Below are 17,073 nucleotides of genomic sequence, written 5' to 3' on the forward strand. Positions count from 1 at the left end.
AAGTTTGTTTGACATATTAATTTTCCGTGCTATACATACCTCAGGGCAACTTCTCATCTTTCCTCACACCAACAGAGGTCTTCCTCTCTTGATGCTGAAAGTCAATGGTTGATAAAGAAAATCTCAGGAGGAAAAGGGAAAGGTGAAAAGCTGGCTGCAGAGTCAAACTCTTCTGAGCAGGGCATTCTTAATATTCATTTTGGTTGGGTTTACAGAACTCTGGGAAAGAATTTCAGGTGGGGAAAATGGTTTTATCAACTCCCAAGTTAGGCAGTTTGGTTGGGGAAATACTTTTTTTTTTTCTGAATGAACTTCACAAAACATCATAAAATCACAATGCATTGTACATTTATTCATGAGCCCTTCTTAAGTTTTTCCACAAATGAAAACATTTCCTTACATTGAGACATGAATGGTAATTTAAAACTGGTTTCATGGATGACTCATTTTCAGCCATTTTTTTTCTCAACCTCACCGAATTCTCAAATCTAAAGGCAGTGAGAGAGAAGTTTTACTGTTTTCATGCTGACATTCTTCCCTCCCTGCATGTATGAAGCTGTTGTTGCTATCATTTGGGAACCCCACATATACAGGAAGGGAAAAATATCAAAGTAGAGTCTCCAAAGTATTTGTTAACTGACATCATACTTTGGAAAAATACTAAGGTATATTTGAAAAAATAATGTGTTTATTTCCCCCACCAAGAAGTTTGATCAGAGCATTGCACTTAATTTAAAGCATAGCATTAATTTACGGTATTCAGCTATTTTTATTTTCTAAGGCAAAATGTTTTTCTCCTTATACCACTTCTGTAAGATTCACATTTTGTAATTTTGAAAAGATGCCAATAGTAGGTTAATTTAGGGCCGAAGTTTGGGAAATAATATATCTGACTTATAGCCATTGTGATTCTAGAGGAATTTTCAGTGGGATTAGAATCCTACAGGATTAAAACAGATTTTTGGTGACTGGGTTTATCAAGAATATAACATTAATAAAGGTGGTATTCTTAGGAATAATTGAGTCATGTGAGAAAAGTATAAAGTCTGATGAAAAATCTGATGGCATTTATAATAGATACAGTCAGGTGGTAACTGGAATGTTGATATTATCCTATTGTAAAGTATAAGCTTACAAAGTCAAATACCTCACACACAAAAAGGTAAATTAAATCCCTTTAAATTACAAAAAAAATCTTAAGTTATTTATTGATAAAGAAGTATTACATAAGTATTCTGAAATTATTTTTATTATTATCAATTGTTTTCCCCTGGACATTGGGTAACAGAAGACAAAGGAAATCGAGGTAAATTAGGCACATGGAAAATACAAAGCATGTAGTCATTTTTCTTACATTGTAACATATTTTGCACTAAGAGTAAATAATAAAAATAAATGCAAACTTGATAGAGCAAGCATGCTTGACACTAACCAATTCTTCACATCACTGTAAAATTGTAAATGTAATATCATTAACTAAAAACTTAGTAATGTTTGATGCACATAGAGCAACTGTAAAACAAGTTTATTTTTATGTAATGAACCATTTATAAACTGTTATCTACTTGGACTAACATAAGTGTACTATATAAAAGCACTTTGCAAGTGCGCAGATATTATCATTCTAATGTATAGCTATTGTCTTTAATGCTAAATAGTATAACCTAATTTTACAAAACCTAAACATTTTGCTAAGCAGTAACTTCTTCTATTTTTAAATTAACAACTTTTATGCTTTATTGCTTTTACCAAAAAGGTTTTTATTTTAAAATTAAGGCTAAAAGAAAACCAATTTATTTTTAGAATTTATTTTTATTCCCATTAATTTTTTTAACTTTCTAAATTATCTTTCCTTTAGTCTTTAGTGAGTTTTGTTGAATAATAACGTAAGTAGCAGCAGTAATATATGAAATCTTACTGTATGATGTGCAGCTATATGACAGATACTGCTTGCTTAGTCGTTAGGATTTTGAAGGTAACTATTTAATAAACCACTGTTTGTATTCATAAAATAAAATGTTTCCTTCCCAACATGCAAAATTTTAAAAACACACATAAATAACCATTATCATTAGTTCACAAACATATGCTACGGACCATCAACTATATATTATTTTATAGCTTTTCCAATGTAGTTTAGCTAACATTTTAGAAATATGTATTATTTCTAAATTCATATGCCTGTTTAAACTTCATTATCTCAAATGATACTGACAGAATGTCATGAAACAGTATCATAATATACATATAGACATTATTTTGATGCAATAAACATGTGATTTTTAAGACTTTCTTAATAAACACACATGTTTATTCTTTGCTGAAACATGTTTCTGCAAGTGCCATACCTATATTTTGCAAGTTCCTATTTACCTGATGAAGACAGTCTTGCTGAAAACGTCTTTTCCTTTGAAAGCTCCTTGTAATTAGGAATAAGGGCCCTTACTCATTAGACAAAGCCATTGTTTTTTTTCCCCAGGAAACCTCTCCTTCACCAAATTGCTAAACTGTAAAACATGGGTTTGGCACTGAAACATGCATTTTTATATTTTTGCTCCTTACTAACCAGATAACACATGAGATGCAATGAGACTTCCACAAAGTAAACCTTGCATTATTGGTACCTCTGAGCACGAAGCTATGTGACCAGTACTAGACTGGTAGACCCTGCTGGCGTGGCAATTGCATCTTATGTGGAATGTATCTGGTGTTTTATTATTTGTTTTAGAGTGTCATTTCAATGTAATGTGCTGTTCTTTGTGTCTTTGTTGTCTCTTTTTTTTCTTTGTCCCCCCAACAGCATTTTGTCCCGCACAGGGAAGAAGGAAAACCAAGATGCCTCCAATTTGACAGTGCCCATGACCATGTGTCTTTTTCCTGTGCCATTCCCACTCACCCCATCTCTAAGACCGCAGGTCAGTTCCATCAACCCTACTGTTACTCGCTCCCTCCTTTACAGCGTCCTGCGAGATGCTCCCTCAGAACGTGGCCCGCAAAGTCGTGATGCTCAGTTGTCAGACTACCCTTCTTTGGACTACCAAGGCCTCTACGTGACTTTGGTGACTCTCCTGGATCTAGTTCCTTTACTACAGCACGGCCAACACGGTGAGCACTTAGCTGAAACCTTTGGAAATGTACATGGATACTTATGAATGTACATGATGCTGAGCAAGGGGCTTGGAGATGGTCACTGTTGTAATCAATCACCTGAAAGGGCTTTGTGTGGCTAGAAGCACTACACTGAAACTTCATTATGGTGCTTCCCATACTATCATTTTACACTGTTTTATTGCCAGAGGGATGTTATCCAAGTGGAGTACTAGGGGAGAATGGGGCTGGAGAGAGGAGGAAGATGTATAACAAGAAATTTTCTCTTCTTTCCTGATCAGTTATCATGAGGACTCTTGTTGAAATTATGAGTGGGGAGATAAGATTTTAAAACTGTTGCCCAGAAAATTAAGAAGTAGAGCATGAAGAGCAGGCTATAATCCACTGACTGATTCTGTGATCTTTGAGGGAGCAAATTCTCTAGGACCCATTTTTTCCTGTCTCTTTAATAAAGTCAGGAGGTTAGATGAGAAGTAATCTCTAAGAACTCTTCCAAATGTAAACAACAATCAACAGTTATTACAAAATGTTTTATCAAAATGTAGATATAGTATATAGTGGCGCTGTATGCTGTATTCAGCATATGGTATTAGTGGTGCTATGTGCTATTTGCAGTATGTATACAATATATGATATTAGTGGTGCTTAGAATAGAAGTCTAAGAGCCTGCTTCTCTTCTTAACTCTTCCCCCTTTCTACTCTGTGTCCTTAGCCAGTTTCATCATTTTGCTTGCTTACCAAATTCTCCTAACCCATAAAAATGGGAGAATCAAATGAAAAACAATGCAATAAGAAAAGGGATTTCTGTAGATAATGCACTTTAAAACATTAGTTGTCTTAACTTCAAAACTCTGATAATTTGGTTCCTGGAAGTATGATAACCAAAGTTTCACTGTACAGAAAAATTTGAATTTTGGAAAATAAGTGGGTAGTGGGGGTTATTTTGTCTTTTAGTTATGGCTAATTCCCTTAAGAGAATTCTTGATGGTTTATTTAGTACAACGTGTTCTTAATATTAAAAGTTTAAAAATCTACTGAGATAAAAATGATGAAATAATGACTATTGGATTTATTTTTTCTTACATTTACAATTCTGTGTTATGGTGAATGTAAAAGGTATAGAAATTCGTAAAGTTGCTTTTTGTATAATTCTGTAGCCGTCTTAAGCCTAGCCACTTCTACTGTGATTCTCTGCCAGCTCTGAACTTAAATGAGAGGATTCTGAACATAAGATTGCCAGAGCTTACTATGCTGATGAGCTTGTCAGTGCGTCTCCTTCATGACTCCTAGTCCTGAACTCACCTGGGACTTGCTTGGTCCTGGGTTGGTCCACTGTGTTAGGGGAGCTGCCCGTTATCTTCAAAGCCCCTTGATTAAGATAGACATTAAATTTGGTAAATTGCAATCTGTATAATTGCAATTAATGTGTAAATTGTGACGATTTCAGGGGAGATGATTTGTATTTTTGCTCTTGTATCTGTGGCTGTTTTGTGACTTTGTGACATTGTTATTTAGCTATCGTGTTCTTGTTCTGCATGATAGAGCTTAGAAGGTAGGAAAAAACTCAGTAGATCAATCTAATGAATGGTTCAGAGAAACAATATGGCATTGTTTCTTGAAGCATGGTCTGAAAAACATCGGAATCACCGAGGGAGTTTGTAACATGGAATTCTGGTCCCACCCGGGGACTTGTGACTAAGAATCACTGAGAGGTGGGGCCTGAGGATCTGAATTTTTAGCAAGATCCTTGTGGACGCTTCTTTTGCACAGACTTTGAGAGCCGCTGCCCTAAGACCGGAGACTGTGTCTTGCTGCTGGGTCTGGGTGGAGCACAGGAAGAGCACTAGGCAACGGTTTTGTCACAGTTCAACTGCTAACTCTCAGGTGATCCTGAACAATCACCTCTCTCTGGACCTCAGTTTCCTTATATGAAAAATACTCCAGTTGGGCTCCTTTCAGTGCTAATGTTCTGTAATTAGGCTAAAAGGCTCAGCAAAAGCAGCTGAGGTGTCTTGTACGCACAGCTTCGGTTAATTCTTAGTAAAACACCTGTGGATTTTCCATTTCATTCATTTGAGCTCAAGGTTGACTGACTCTGGCCCTCTAGTGTGCACTGTGGCCACATCCTTTCTGTTGTTAGCTGATGTGCCTGTTAAGATGGCATATTAATTCTAACGACAATCAGAAATAACATTAGGAATCAAAAGAAGGTACATCTGCTGCAAAACAAAGAAGAGTCCAGTACTTTTCTGTTACAATGAATACAAAAGTGATCAAAGTCTTCATCATCAAACCTTGGCTGATGGCCTATATTTTGGGAAGTCCAGGAATATACAAATGTACATTTAGTGTAATGGGATTTGGCCTACATGCATTCTAAAGCTAAATAGTTATGGTTTTGTTGCATCTCCTTTATTTTTATTCTTGTGCAGGTAATAATAATAGTAACTGTTAATATTAATAATAACAGCTAATATTTGTGGAGCACACAGTATGTGCTATGCTAAGGACTTTACATTTATCTCATTAAAACCTCCTAACAATCCTTCTAATGAAGTGAGGTAGGTATTGTTATGATCCCTGTTTAAAGATGTTGTTAGAAAGATTATTATTAGATAGCACTTCCTCCCATAATCATTGATGACTCAATGCACAGGGTCATGTAGCACCAGCTTACGGCTTCCCTTGTTTGGTGCTTGCTGAAATTGCTGCTCTGCTGAAGGTTGCAAATTACCTCATTGCCCGACACTCCAGATGGTTTGATTGATGGAGCAGAAATAGCCCAGTTTTATTTCTGATACTGCCCTTGACTTTTCTAAAACTTCCATTGGGCAAATCATCTAACTTCTTGTGCCTCAGTTATCTTGTGTAGAATGTAGTAATACAAATACCAAGTATTATTGAAGATTGAGAAAGTGTGGAGGAAAAATGCATGTAATGGATATTTATATTTCTTAACATATTCATTCATCAGTCATTTATTGACCAATTACTGTATACATAGTACCCTATCAAACATTATGTTTCATAACACTTAATAGGGACGGAGCACTAGTTACTTATAACTTAAACCAGTTCGTTAAAGCTTAAAATGTAAAGTTAGCATATTTTGTTAATTGCAAAATATTCAGTGACTGATTACTCAATTTTGTTTTGTAGATCTTGGACAGTCGATATTTTATACAACTACATGTTTGCTACCTTTTCTCAATGATGATATTCTGAGTACTTTGCCCTACACGATGATATCAACGTTAGCTACCTTTCCTCCATTTCTGCACAAGGATATCATTGAATATCTTAGCACATCTTTTCTACCAATGGCTATATGTAAGTCCAATCTTACCTAATACTAGATTATTTTTATGTATGATATGAATGGAAATTGCTTTTGCTGTTATAGGCTCTAGGTTTTCAAGATTATAATGGAATCACTTGATATATACAGGAGCTATGATTTAAATTCAGTCACTTTAGCATGGATGTTATGGTGAAGGTCAAAGAAATGAAAGGCGTTAAGGCTTAGAATTGTTTTATTCAGACTGTTTGATCTTATAGAATAGAAAAAAAGAACATATCAAGGCAGTCTAGATTTCCTGTGTATAAATTACAGTATCTTTTGCCACTTTAGAAAAAAGATGGGGAAAGTATTGTCTCAGATGCAGAAATTCCTATCTTTTGGCTTTGAAGGCAGTAGGATCTGATAGAAAGAGCATTAGATAGTCAGGATGTGTAAATTCTGGTCCCAGCTCTGCCTCTAATCTGGGCAGCTCACATAGTTGAAACATAATCTACAGAGTGACGAACCCATCAGCTTTCCCTTATAGAGGTATCGTGATGATAAAGTGACTCGAAATTTATGAAAACACTGAAAAAAACTAAAGCTTGCAAGTCATGTGCAATGTATGATTATAAACATAAAACTGATTTGAATCCTGTTTCACTTCTGTAGACTTAATCTTACAGGCTTTCCAGACATGCACACAAAGAGAAAAAAATATTGCATTATGGTTTTTATGATCAAAATCGTTTTCAAGTATTTTTTAAAGAAATGGATTATGGATTAATCTATGTTTCAGTGGGAAATCCAAAAAGATTGTGGGTTTAGGAGTCAAACGTCTGGATCCAAATCATAGCTCTTCCACTTACTAGCTATATGACTTTAGGCAAATTACCCAACTTTCTGCTTCTTTCCTATAAAATAATAATAATAATAATAGCTGCCTCATGAAGTTGTGGGATAATTAAGATGGTTAACTTGGAACATTGGTAAAATGCTAGCACAATGCCTGGTATGCAATAAGTGTCAGCTTGCTTCTCTCCTTCTCTCAACTCTTGTTTTAGAAAAATACTTTCGTTGGTTACATTCAACTTCTAGTGATCATTATTCACATTTTAATTTTATGTACTTATGATCTTATTAAAGTTGTTGCTCTGTAATAACAATTGGTAACCATATATATCTTTTGAGCTACATTTGCTTATTTTTACAATCAAGTTTAATGTTAGCTATGGAATTGTACTTTTCTTGTCTTTCAGCAAAGAGTTTGACTTCTCCCTAAATTATATAGCAATTCAAAAAAATTAGCAGACTGATCATACCATTCAAGTAATACAATATTTGATCATTCTCTTCTTTTGTTCTTACTGACAAGTACTCATTTCTTGATATAGTTTTAGAAGTGCATAGTCATATCTTTAAAATAAGTAATGTTAGCTGTTAAACTTAGGCATAAGAATTTTTGGTTTTTTGAAGCATAACAGATGAGGCTGTTTCCTTCCTTCCTTCCTTCCTTCCTTTCCTTCCTTCCTCCTTCCCTACCTTTCTCCCTCCCTCCATTCTTCCCTTCCTCCCTTTGTCCCTTCTTTCTTTCTTTAGTTTTTTGAGATGGAGTAACACTCTGTCACGCAGGCAGAAGTGCAGCGGTGCAGTTTTGGCTCACTATGACCTCTGCCTCCTGAGTTCAAGTGATTCTCCTGCCTCAGCCTCCCGAATAGCTGGGACAACAGGCGCAAGCCACCACGCCCAGCTAATTTTTGTATTTTTAGTAGAGACAGGGTTTTGCCATGTTGGCCAGGCTGGTCTCGAACTCCTGACCTCTGGTGATCCACCCACCTCAGCCTCCTAAAGTGCTGGGATTACAGGCGTGAGCCACCGCACCTGGCTTCCTCCTTCCCTTCCTCCCTTCCTCTCTCTCTCTCTCTCTCTGTCTGTCTGTCTCTCTCTCTCCCTTTTTTTTCTTTTCTTTTTTGATATAGGGTCTTATTCTGCTGCCTGGGCTGGAGTACAGTGGCACAGTCATAGCTCATTGCAGCCTCAAACTCCTTGGCTTAAGAGATCCTTTTGCCTTAGGTTCCCAAGTAGGGTGTGAAGGCCTCTACCACCATGCCCAGCTAATTAAAAAAATTTTTTTGTGGAGATGGAGTCTCACTATGTTTCCCAGGCTGATCTTGAATTCCTGGCCTCAAGTGATCCTCTTGCCTCAGCCTCCAAAGTGCTGGGAGGCGATGGTGGGATTAATGAGGAGGCTGTAGCTTTCTAACAATTAATCTAATTCACTAAATCCCTCCTTCTTAGGAATAAGTTAATAATTATGGGAGAGGTGTTGAAAATATCAGGCCTCTGAAGTTACATTTAAGATTGATCAAGTATTGTGATAGCTGACAATTTGTTTCTTTACACTTGATTATTAATTTCTATTTAATTAGAAACACAGATCCCAAAACATGTCATGTAGTCATGTTAGAATTCTTAACTTACATAAATGTACGAACCTTGGCAACTGAGGAGACTAAAATAGTAAGTTGAGTTTACAAAATTTGTGTATATTTTAATGTTTATTAGAGGAGTAACTTGGCATTTATTTGAAGGCATGAACAAGTCACTTCATGTCCCCAAGGTCCCATTTTTTTAACTATAAAGAAGGGGTTTGAAAAAAATGTTCAGTCTTGAAGATTACTTCGGCGTACTAAATCTAGTTTAAATAACATCAATATTATTTTATGTAAGAGGCACGTATTGTCCTCTAACCCAATTGTTGGTCTACTTCATGTGTTGATTTTGTTGCTCTGGTTTTAGTCTCTTAGTTTTGACTTTCCTTTCTCATAATCATTCCTGTGGTTCAATAATAGCCAATATTTGTCATCTTTAAGTCTTTGAAAATAAATTGTAGTACCAACCTTTACAGCCAAATACGATTACACTGTTCAGGTGTTTCCTTTGTACTTGTTATTTCATGAGTATACAAAGACACAGATCCAAAACCAGAAGGATATAGTTTCAGATTAATCATGTTAAAATAGACTGATGTGAGAATGTGTGTCTGTGTGTTGAATTCATGTTTTTCTATTTTTTTGGTAGTTGTTTTGGTGTCTAGAAATTGTGACCAAAACAAGACAAGAGTGCATAACTTCTTGCAGAATATTTTTATTTCAGGACTGAGGTGTTAGGATGAAGGATATTATATGTCCTGAGTACTTGATAAAGTCTTTAAGACAAAAAGGCTTTTTGGTGTGGTGTTCCTAATGTCAGATGGAAAACATGAACTGCTTTTCAGGTGTAAAATGATTCTATCATTAAGGACCTAGAAGATAAAGTTCTGATCTTTGAAGTGGACCTAATGAGGTATTGCAGCTCTTCAGAGTAAGAGGCCAGCATGTATATCAGAGATTTCCTCCTTACCAGCCTTGTCAATAAACCAAGTGCTGGACTTTTACTTTAGAATGAGTCCTTTTAAGGTTCTGCAGAGCGAACTTCAACTTACTTATTGTGAAATTTCCCTTTGACATAGCTTTTCTTTTTAACTCCTTCCATAAATAAAATATATTTCTCTTTATTCCAAATGTGCTCAATATGCCTTGTTTATAAAAAATATATTAAAGGAGTTACAAAGACTTGAGGAAGTCATTCGCATGTCACCATGGAAACCTCTCTTTTTCCAATAAAGGATCTGTGATTTGTGGACTGAATTGAAATATGGAGGTTTGGGAGATGATGGCTTTGGCAGAGAAGTGAAAGAGCTGATTCCAAGTGAACATTGATTGATGCAGGCTATGTTATTGTAAAGATGATAATAAAGCTGAACAATTATATCAGCTTAAGATATAATTGCTTAAGATTATTCTGACGTATCCTAGTATCCCAGACTATGTGGTCTCATCTAGTTCCCTTTCCACCTTAAATTTTCTCAAAAAGTCACTTACCTTCAGGGGAAATAAAGGTTCATTTAAATCTTAAGGGCATTATCTTAAAGGCAGTTGTGTGACTTACCATTTTTTGTTCTATTCCTACTACTACAGAGGGTGCATGTTATGTTTCTATAACCTTCCAAAGACTAATAACACATAGAAAAAACAGTAAAAATGCAAAATATTGATGATATTTAAATAATCTTTAATATATGCAGTCTGTTTTATTAGCTACTGGTTGTTTTTCTAAGATAGGTTTCCCTATATACTTTGAGAGTTTTATTGCTGAGTCATGGGAAATGTTTTGAAATAGGAATCCAGAAGAGCTGAGTTATAATCCTTCAACTATTGGCAAATCTCCTAACCTCATGGAACTTTGGTTTCCTTAGCTGTGAAATGGTGATTAAGGATAACTTCCTGTGTCTACATCCCATGTTTGTTGTGAAGACCATGGAATAATGTATGAGAATAGCCTTTAAATATCATGTGATGTTATGCACATGTATATCAGGCCAAATGCATAGTCAAATCACAGACATGTTAAATCCCATTGCAACTCATTCCAATACTTAGTTGAAATTCACACATTGTCCTGAGATTTCATCATCTTAAATATTGCTTGAGGTAAGAGGCCATCTGCTGGGGCTTGGGAACTTTTTCTTCTAGAGTTTGTTGTATAATAAAAATAATGATTATAGCAGTTTTTGGATTCATAGAATCTGACAGACCACTTCCACAGTGTTGGTGGGCATTCTGTCCATGACTTTTCATTAATCTATAATTCTGCAAATATTTTAATGCTGTGTAGGCTTCCAGGTCACATTGTCTTGGTCTTCCCTTTATGTTTAACTGATAATGCCCTTCTGAAGGCATGGACATCTTATGCTTAAACCCTATCTCATGGAACACAATTACCTCTGCTCACACAAGTAGGAGGCCCATGTAGAGGTGAGACCGCTTTTTAATCCAGGCAGTGCAGTCTGGCAGAATACAGGAATGTATTCTGTCACATTGGCAGAATACAGGTTCTGTCACATTGAAAAACTTACACCATAATGTGTTTCTTCCTTCCAGGTGTCTCCTTTACCTTCACCCTTTAGACAAGTATAAAGCCAGTGGAATTCATTTCAGTATATCCCCATTCAGGCCACTTCTTACCACCAGCTCTCATTGGGACCAGTCCAGTAGCTTCCGAACTGGTCTCCCCACTTCCCTTTTTAGCCCTCCTACCTTCTGCTCTCCATCAAAAAGCCAGAGCTATCCTCCAAACATGTAAATCAGATCATGCCACTTCCCTCAGCAAAACCATCTAGCTTCCCATCACTCTTACAAATCAAATTCAGTGCCCTTCCTTAGCTCACAGGCCCTCTATGACCTGACCCTTGACTACCTTCCTGTTTCAATCACTACATCTCCTTGTCTTCACTCTGCTCCAGGAGCCTTGGCTTTTCTGCAGTTTCACAAATGCACCACACTTTTGCTTTTGCTCCATGCTATATTTTCTGTCTTCAAAGTCCTTCTCCCAAATGGTCTTATGATTATTTGCTTCCTACATTCTTTAGGTTTAAGCTCAAGTACATCTTTCAAGTTGCCCTTCCTTACCCTCTGGCTAAAACAGGACCTTCCATCACTTTCTCTTTATTCTCTTGCACTGCTTCCATTTTGCCACAAGTACCTGTTTGCCCTTTCTTGTAGAATAGCGCTGTCTACAGAACTTCCTGTAATGATGGAATGTTCCATAAAAACATTAAAAATTTTGTGCTGCCCAGTAGCCACTAGCCCCATGTGGCTACTAAGCTCTTAAAATGTGTCCAGTGAGACTGAGGAATGGAATTTTTAATATTATTTAATTTTAATTAAATTTAAATACCCACGTGTGACTAGCGGTCACCATATCAGGTAACACAGCTCTAGCATCTAGGATCCATAAGGACAAAGACCTGTCTTTTTTTTTTTTTTTAATTATACTTTAAGTTCTAGGGTACATGTGCACAATGTGCAGGTTTGTTACATATGTATACATGTGCCATGTTGGTGTGCTGCCATGTTGGAGTCCCATTAACTCATCATTTACATTAGGTATATCACCTAATGCTATCCCTCCCTCCTCCCCCCACCCCACGACACATGACAGGCCCCTGTGTGCGATGTTCCCCATCCTGGGTCCAGGTGTTCTCACTGTTCAATTCCCACCTATGAGTGAGAACATGCAGTGTTTGGTTTTCTGTCCTTGCGATAGTTTGCTCAAAATGATGGTTTCCAGCTTCATCTAAGTCCCTACAAAGGGCATGAACTCATCCTTTTTTATGGCTGCATAGTATTCCATGGTGTATATGTGCCACATTTTCTTAATCCACTCTATCATTGATGGACATTTGGGTTGGTTCCAAGTCTTTGCTATTGTGAATAGTGCCGCAATAAACATACGTGTGCATGTGTCTTTATAGTAGCATGATTTATAATCCTTTGGGTATATACCCAGTAATGGGATGGCTGGGTCAAATGGTATTTCTAGTTCTAGATCCTTGAGGAATCACCACACTGTCTTCCACGATGGTTGAACTAGTTTACAGTCCCACCAACAGTGTAAAAGTGTTCCTATTTCTCCACATCCTCTCCAGCACCTGTTGTTTCCTGACTTTTTAATGATGACTTGTCTGTCTTTAGCACTGTATCCGCAGGACCTAGAACAATGTCTAGTATACAGGAAGTACTGACCAAAAAAGTTGTTGAATTAATAAGTGACTAGAGCATTAGCTATGAAATCAAGTGACTTGGCCTGCAGTCCCAATGATTAGGTTGGTGCTGTCATGCAAATAACTTGATGACCTCTCTTTCATAAAATGGCTTTTCCTATATAATTCCTCTTTTGGATGATAGTCATATAAGAGCTGTACATAATAATACATTCAGAACTACAAAATGCAGGAACATATTAAGGCACTGTTACTATTCCTGGACGGAGGAGATCATGGTAATGACTGTTCTGGTGATGCTGGGAGGATAGGGAATAGGACTGAGAACTTTTAATTGTATTTCCTGAGCACAATATTAAATGCAAAATTTTCTTATTTTGATTAATTATCTTCTCCCTTCTATTGTTTATAGTCTTGGATTTTTACACCCTCATGGGGACAAGCTGCACATCTGTTTACATCATGCCTTTTTAACAAGATTCAATAAATGATGTGTGCCTGTGCATGTTCATTAAATTAGAATTGCAATGATTTTATTCAGTCTGTTAGAAGGCTAGGAAATTGCAAGGCACCGTCTGTTTATGTAAGCATTGAAGCCAATTTTCTAGGGCTTGAGCCAAGGGAATGCTTTTGGCCTCCTGGCTGGTCGTTCTTGAGGGAGAGTATGGATTTGTAGGAACAGGAGGGACATCCAGAGGTGGCTGAGCCATTTGGGCCGTTCTGCAAATAGACTTCACCTAAATCATCTGAGACATGTGGGCATCTTTCCTACTTTTAAAGGCCTCCATTTACAGTGACTCTCAGCCTTCCTTAATAGCAGTTTTCATTGTTGAGAAATACATATTATTAAATGCGTATTATTAAAAAGTTTGAGATGAATTTAAACAAAGGTGAAACGCTTGTCCCAAAACAAGAATATATATATATGTGTGTGTGTGTGTGTGTGTATTTCTTGAATACGTCTGAGATAAGAATTTCTCTTTTTTTTTTAACAAAGGGCAAAGGGCGTGCAATTATTCTTCCTGCCCCTGGACACCTTACTGGGCGTTTTCCTTCTTATTTCTCATCCCTCTAATAGTACTTCTCAAAGAGTGGTCCAAAGCCAGCTTGCATCAGAATCACCTGATGTGCTTATTAATTAAACAGGTACTTTCCTGGAAACATGTAGTTTCCAAGCTGACTCTCCAGAAGCATCTTCTTTGGCCCCAAAGAAGCTGAATTTGAACAAGCTCCTTGGCTACAGTTTGAGAGCAGCATGCACTTTGTTCCTTAGCATTTGGCTGAAAGTTCTTTTTTCTTGATTAATCACATTTGATTAATCAACTTGATGTCTAAGAGCAGTGAATTGATCTCCAATCTTTGTCTAATTATTAATACTTATTTATTAATAAGTTGTGGAGCCAAACTAGTTTATCTCCCTGAGTATCACCAGCTTAGGCAGCTGGGTTAGCAGCTGCCTAGCTGCAAGCGATTAATAAAAGCCAGCTTAAGTAAATGGAACTTAGTGATAGATGTATTTTGTTTGTTTATTTCTGTAAAATTGTTTTAAAGGCCACTGTCTACTTTGGTGCCCAAATTCCTTTATGTAAAAAGAAAAGAATTGTGTTACATTTTTTTTATCTCCTCTGATTTATTATATGACAAATTTTTATTAGTGTTTTGATGATTCTATTATACATGTGTTTTATTAGAAGTTATCTTACCCTTTTTGGATGTAGGTGAGATATAATCCACCCCTATTGTACTTTAATATAAAATCAAATAAAGCAGATTTTGAGGTTATTTGCTTTTTGTTGTTGCCCGTGGCAGTGGTCTTCTGTCTTATGTTTAGAAATCTAAGGGTTGACTTTTTGAGGGTTTTATGCTCTCTGCACACCATTCCGTTCATGCTTGACACTGCCACACAAGCCCAAGTGTAAGGCGAGGTTTCTTCTACTTCTGCAATTTTCCCTGAGAAAAGAGGAATTTATTTTATATTTGAGTCCTAATAAAGTTTCTCCTGTGGTGGGTCCTCTCTCAATTACTGTGTTTGAAATAAGAAAGTCCTCTCGGGGCCAGGCACAGTGGCTCACGCTTGTAATCCCAGCACTCTGGGAGGCCGAGGTGGGTGGATCACGAGGTCAGGAGCCCAAGACTAGCCTGGCCAAGATGGTGAAACCCATCTCTACTAAAAATACAAAAATTAGCCGGGTGTGGGGGCGGGCATCTGTAATCCCAGCTACTGGGGAGGCTGAGGCAGGAGAATCGCTTGAACCCGGGGGTTGGAGGTTGCAGTGAGCTGAGATTGTGCCACTGCACTCCAGCCTGGGCAACAAGAGTGAGACTGTCTAAGAAAAAAAAAACAACAAAAAAAAAGAAAGGAAATCCTCTTGGGAGACAATGTATTTCCCCAAATGACTTCCATCAGTGCTACTTTTGAATACTTAAAGGGGTGACCGGATACACTCTCTTAAACATGAGAGACAAAGAAATTTAATATGGTATTTGAAGTCATCTTAAACAAGCCACTTAAAGATGTCTTAAAAGCACTTTGTGAGTGGAGACCATGATTATACAGCGATCAGATGGATTTTGGAGAAGCCAGTTTGCTCTGTGATTTGATGCTTGTTGGTGTAGGATAAAATGCCCAGCAACTGTGTTATTCACAGATTCAAAAATTGCTTTATTTCAAACAACTCAGATGAATATGAAGATGGTAAGCTCTGGAAAACTAAAAAAGTGGTTCTCATGGTAATGAAGACATTGATGATGAAGTTACATGTGAAGGTTTGAATGAAACTGTTTAATGATATGTGAAAATTGAAAATTTTTAAATTAATATATAATTATTTTTTATAATATGTGATTTAGAATTTGTATTGTAACTAAATTATGTTATACATTATAATTAAACTATTATTTCATCTGCATCTCTAAAAATTAATACATTCAATTTGAGTTTAAAAACCTTTCCTTTTCATTTTCTCATTGGGGTACCCTTCAATATGTCTTTATCTTTGGGCACACAGAGGATTCTGTTTTTTCTTTCTTTTCCATCTAAATACAAACATCATGGGGGTAGAGATCCTATCTAAGTACAACTCTGATAAAGCCATTACATCACTTTCTGGCACTGTTCTGTCTCCTTATAGATTCTCACTCAATTTTCCTATGGAGATGACAACTGTAGCATTTGTATGCCAGGACACATTTTGTGGTTTCATTTGTACAAAACTTCCATTAGCTTTATTGGAGCTTTTTTTTTTTTTAAAGTTCCTTCTTATCTCTCATGCTCTGTGCAAAGTAACAGGTATATGTAGAGATTAAATTGTGTCTAATCAAAGAACTCTTGGTTGCAGTGGGCTCCTCAAGGAGAGAAGGTGTACCTGCCCATGTTAACCTCTCTGCATCATCCATGCTAATGATTGCAATGCAGTACACATCCAATCCAGGTAAGCGGAAATTGGAATGGTTTGACTAATTCTAGTGCCAATAATTAAACAAGACATCAAACAAGCAGGCTAGATGTTCTCATGTGAGAATGTCATCATCATGGAGATGTGTAGAAAACAGACTTTTGAGTTGGAATCAATTTATCTTGCCTATTGCTATTAGCAATGATCCTGCAGGCTAGTGATATTTTTAGAATATTTGAGGACACAATTTTAGACGTTGACTGGAAATGGATTGAATATAAGTATACAGAAATAGTAAAATTAGAAACATAAAAATCACCTGCAATTCTAAGAACAAAAGATAACCACTGTTAATATTTTGGTAAATTGGCTACCCCAGTACACCCAAATATCCTTAAACATAAACCTTTTACTATATTTCTGATTATTTCCTTAGAATAAACCAACAAGAGAGGGATTAATGAGTTAAAGGACTTGAGAAATTTTCAATATTTCCAATAGTATGTGAAAGTACTTGTCTCATTGTGATTTGTCATTATTATTCTTATAAAATTTGTGTAGAGTTAGACAGATGAATATTAATATCTCATTGTTTTGATTTGTAGTTCTTCCATTACTAGTGATGTTGGACAGATTTTCACATTTACTCTGTTTGATTTCCATTTGTCAGTATAATTGCAGATAAC

At 36.5% G+C, this 17,073-nt stretch overlaps 1 protein-coding gene across 19 annotated transcripts in view; it reads left to right on the forward strand.

Annotated features, from left to right (window-relative positions):
• UNC79 (unc-79 homolog, NALCN channel complex subunit) overlaps positions 1-17,073 on the forward strand; it is a 280,888-nt gene that overhangs the window by 40,475 nt on the left and 223,340 nt on the right. For 16 of the 19 annotated variants that reach the window (XM_054530441.2, XM_024231534.3, XM_054530434.2 and 13 more), the window contains 3 exons: positions 2,801-3,105; positions 6,268-6,438; positions 16,331-16,423. The exons of 1 other annotated variant lie outside the window; for it this stretch is intronic. In XM_054530441.2, the coding sequence (XP_054386416.2) occupies positions 2,801-3,105; positions 6,268-6,438; positions 16,331-16,423 (569 nt within the window). The remainder of the gene's footprint in view (positions 1-2,800; positions 3,106-6,267; positions 6,439-16,330; positions 16,424-17,073) is intronic. 2 more of the 19 variants (XM_054530438.2, XM_054530436.2) reach the window with 1 other exon arrangement.

Source organism: Pongo abelii, chromosome 15 (assembly GCF_028885655.2).
Source record: "Pongo abelii isolate AG06213 chromosome 15, NHGRI_mPonAbe1-v2.0_pri, whole genome shotgun sequence".
NCBI lineage: Eukaryota > Metazoa > Chordata > Mammalia > Primates > Hominidae > Pongo > Pongo abelii.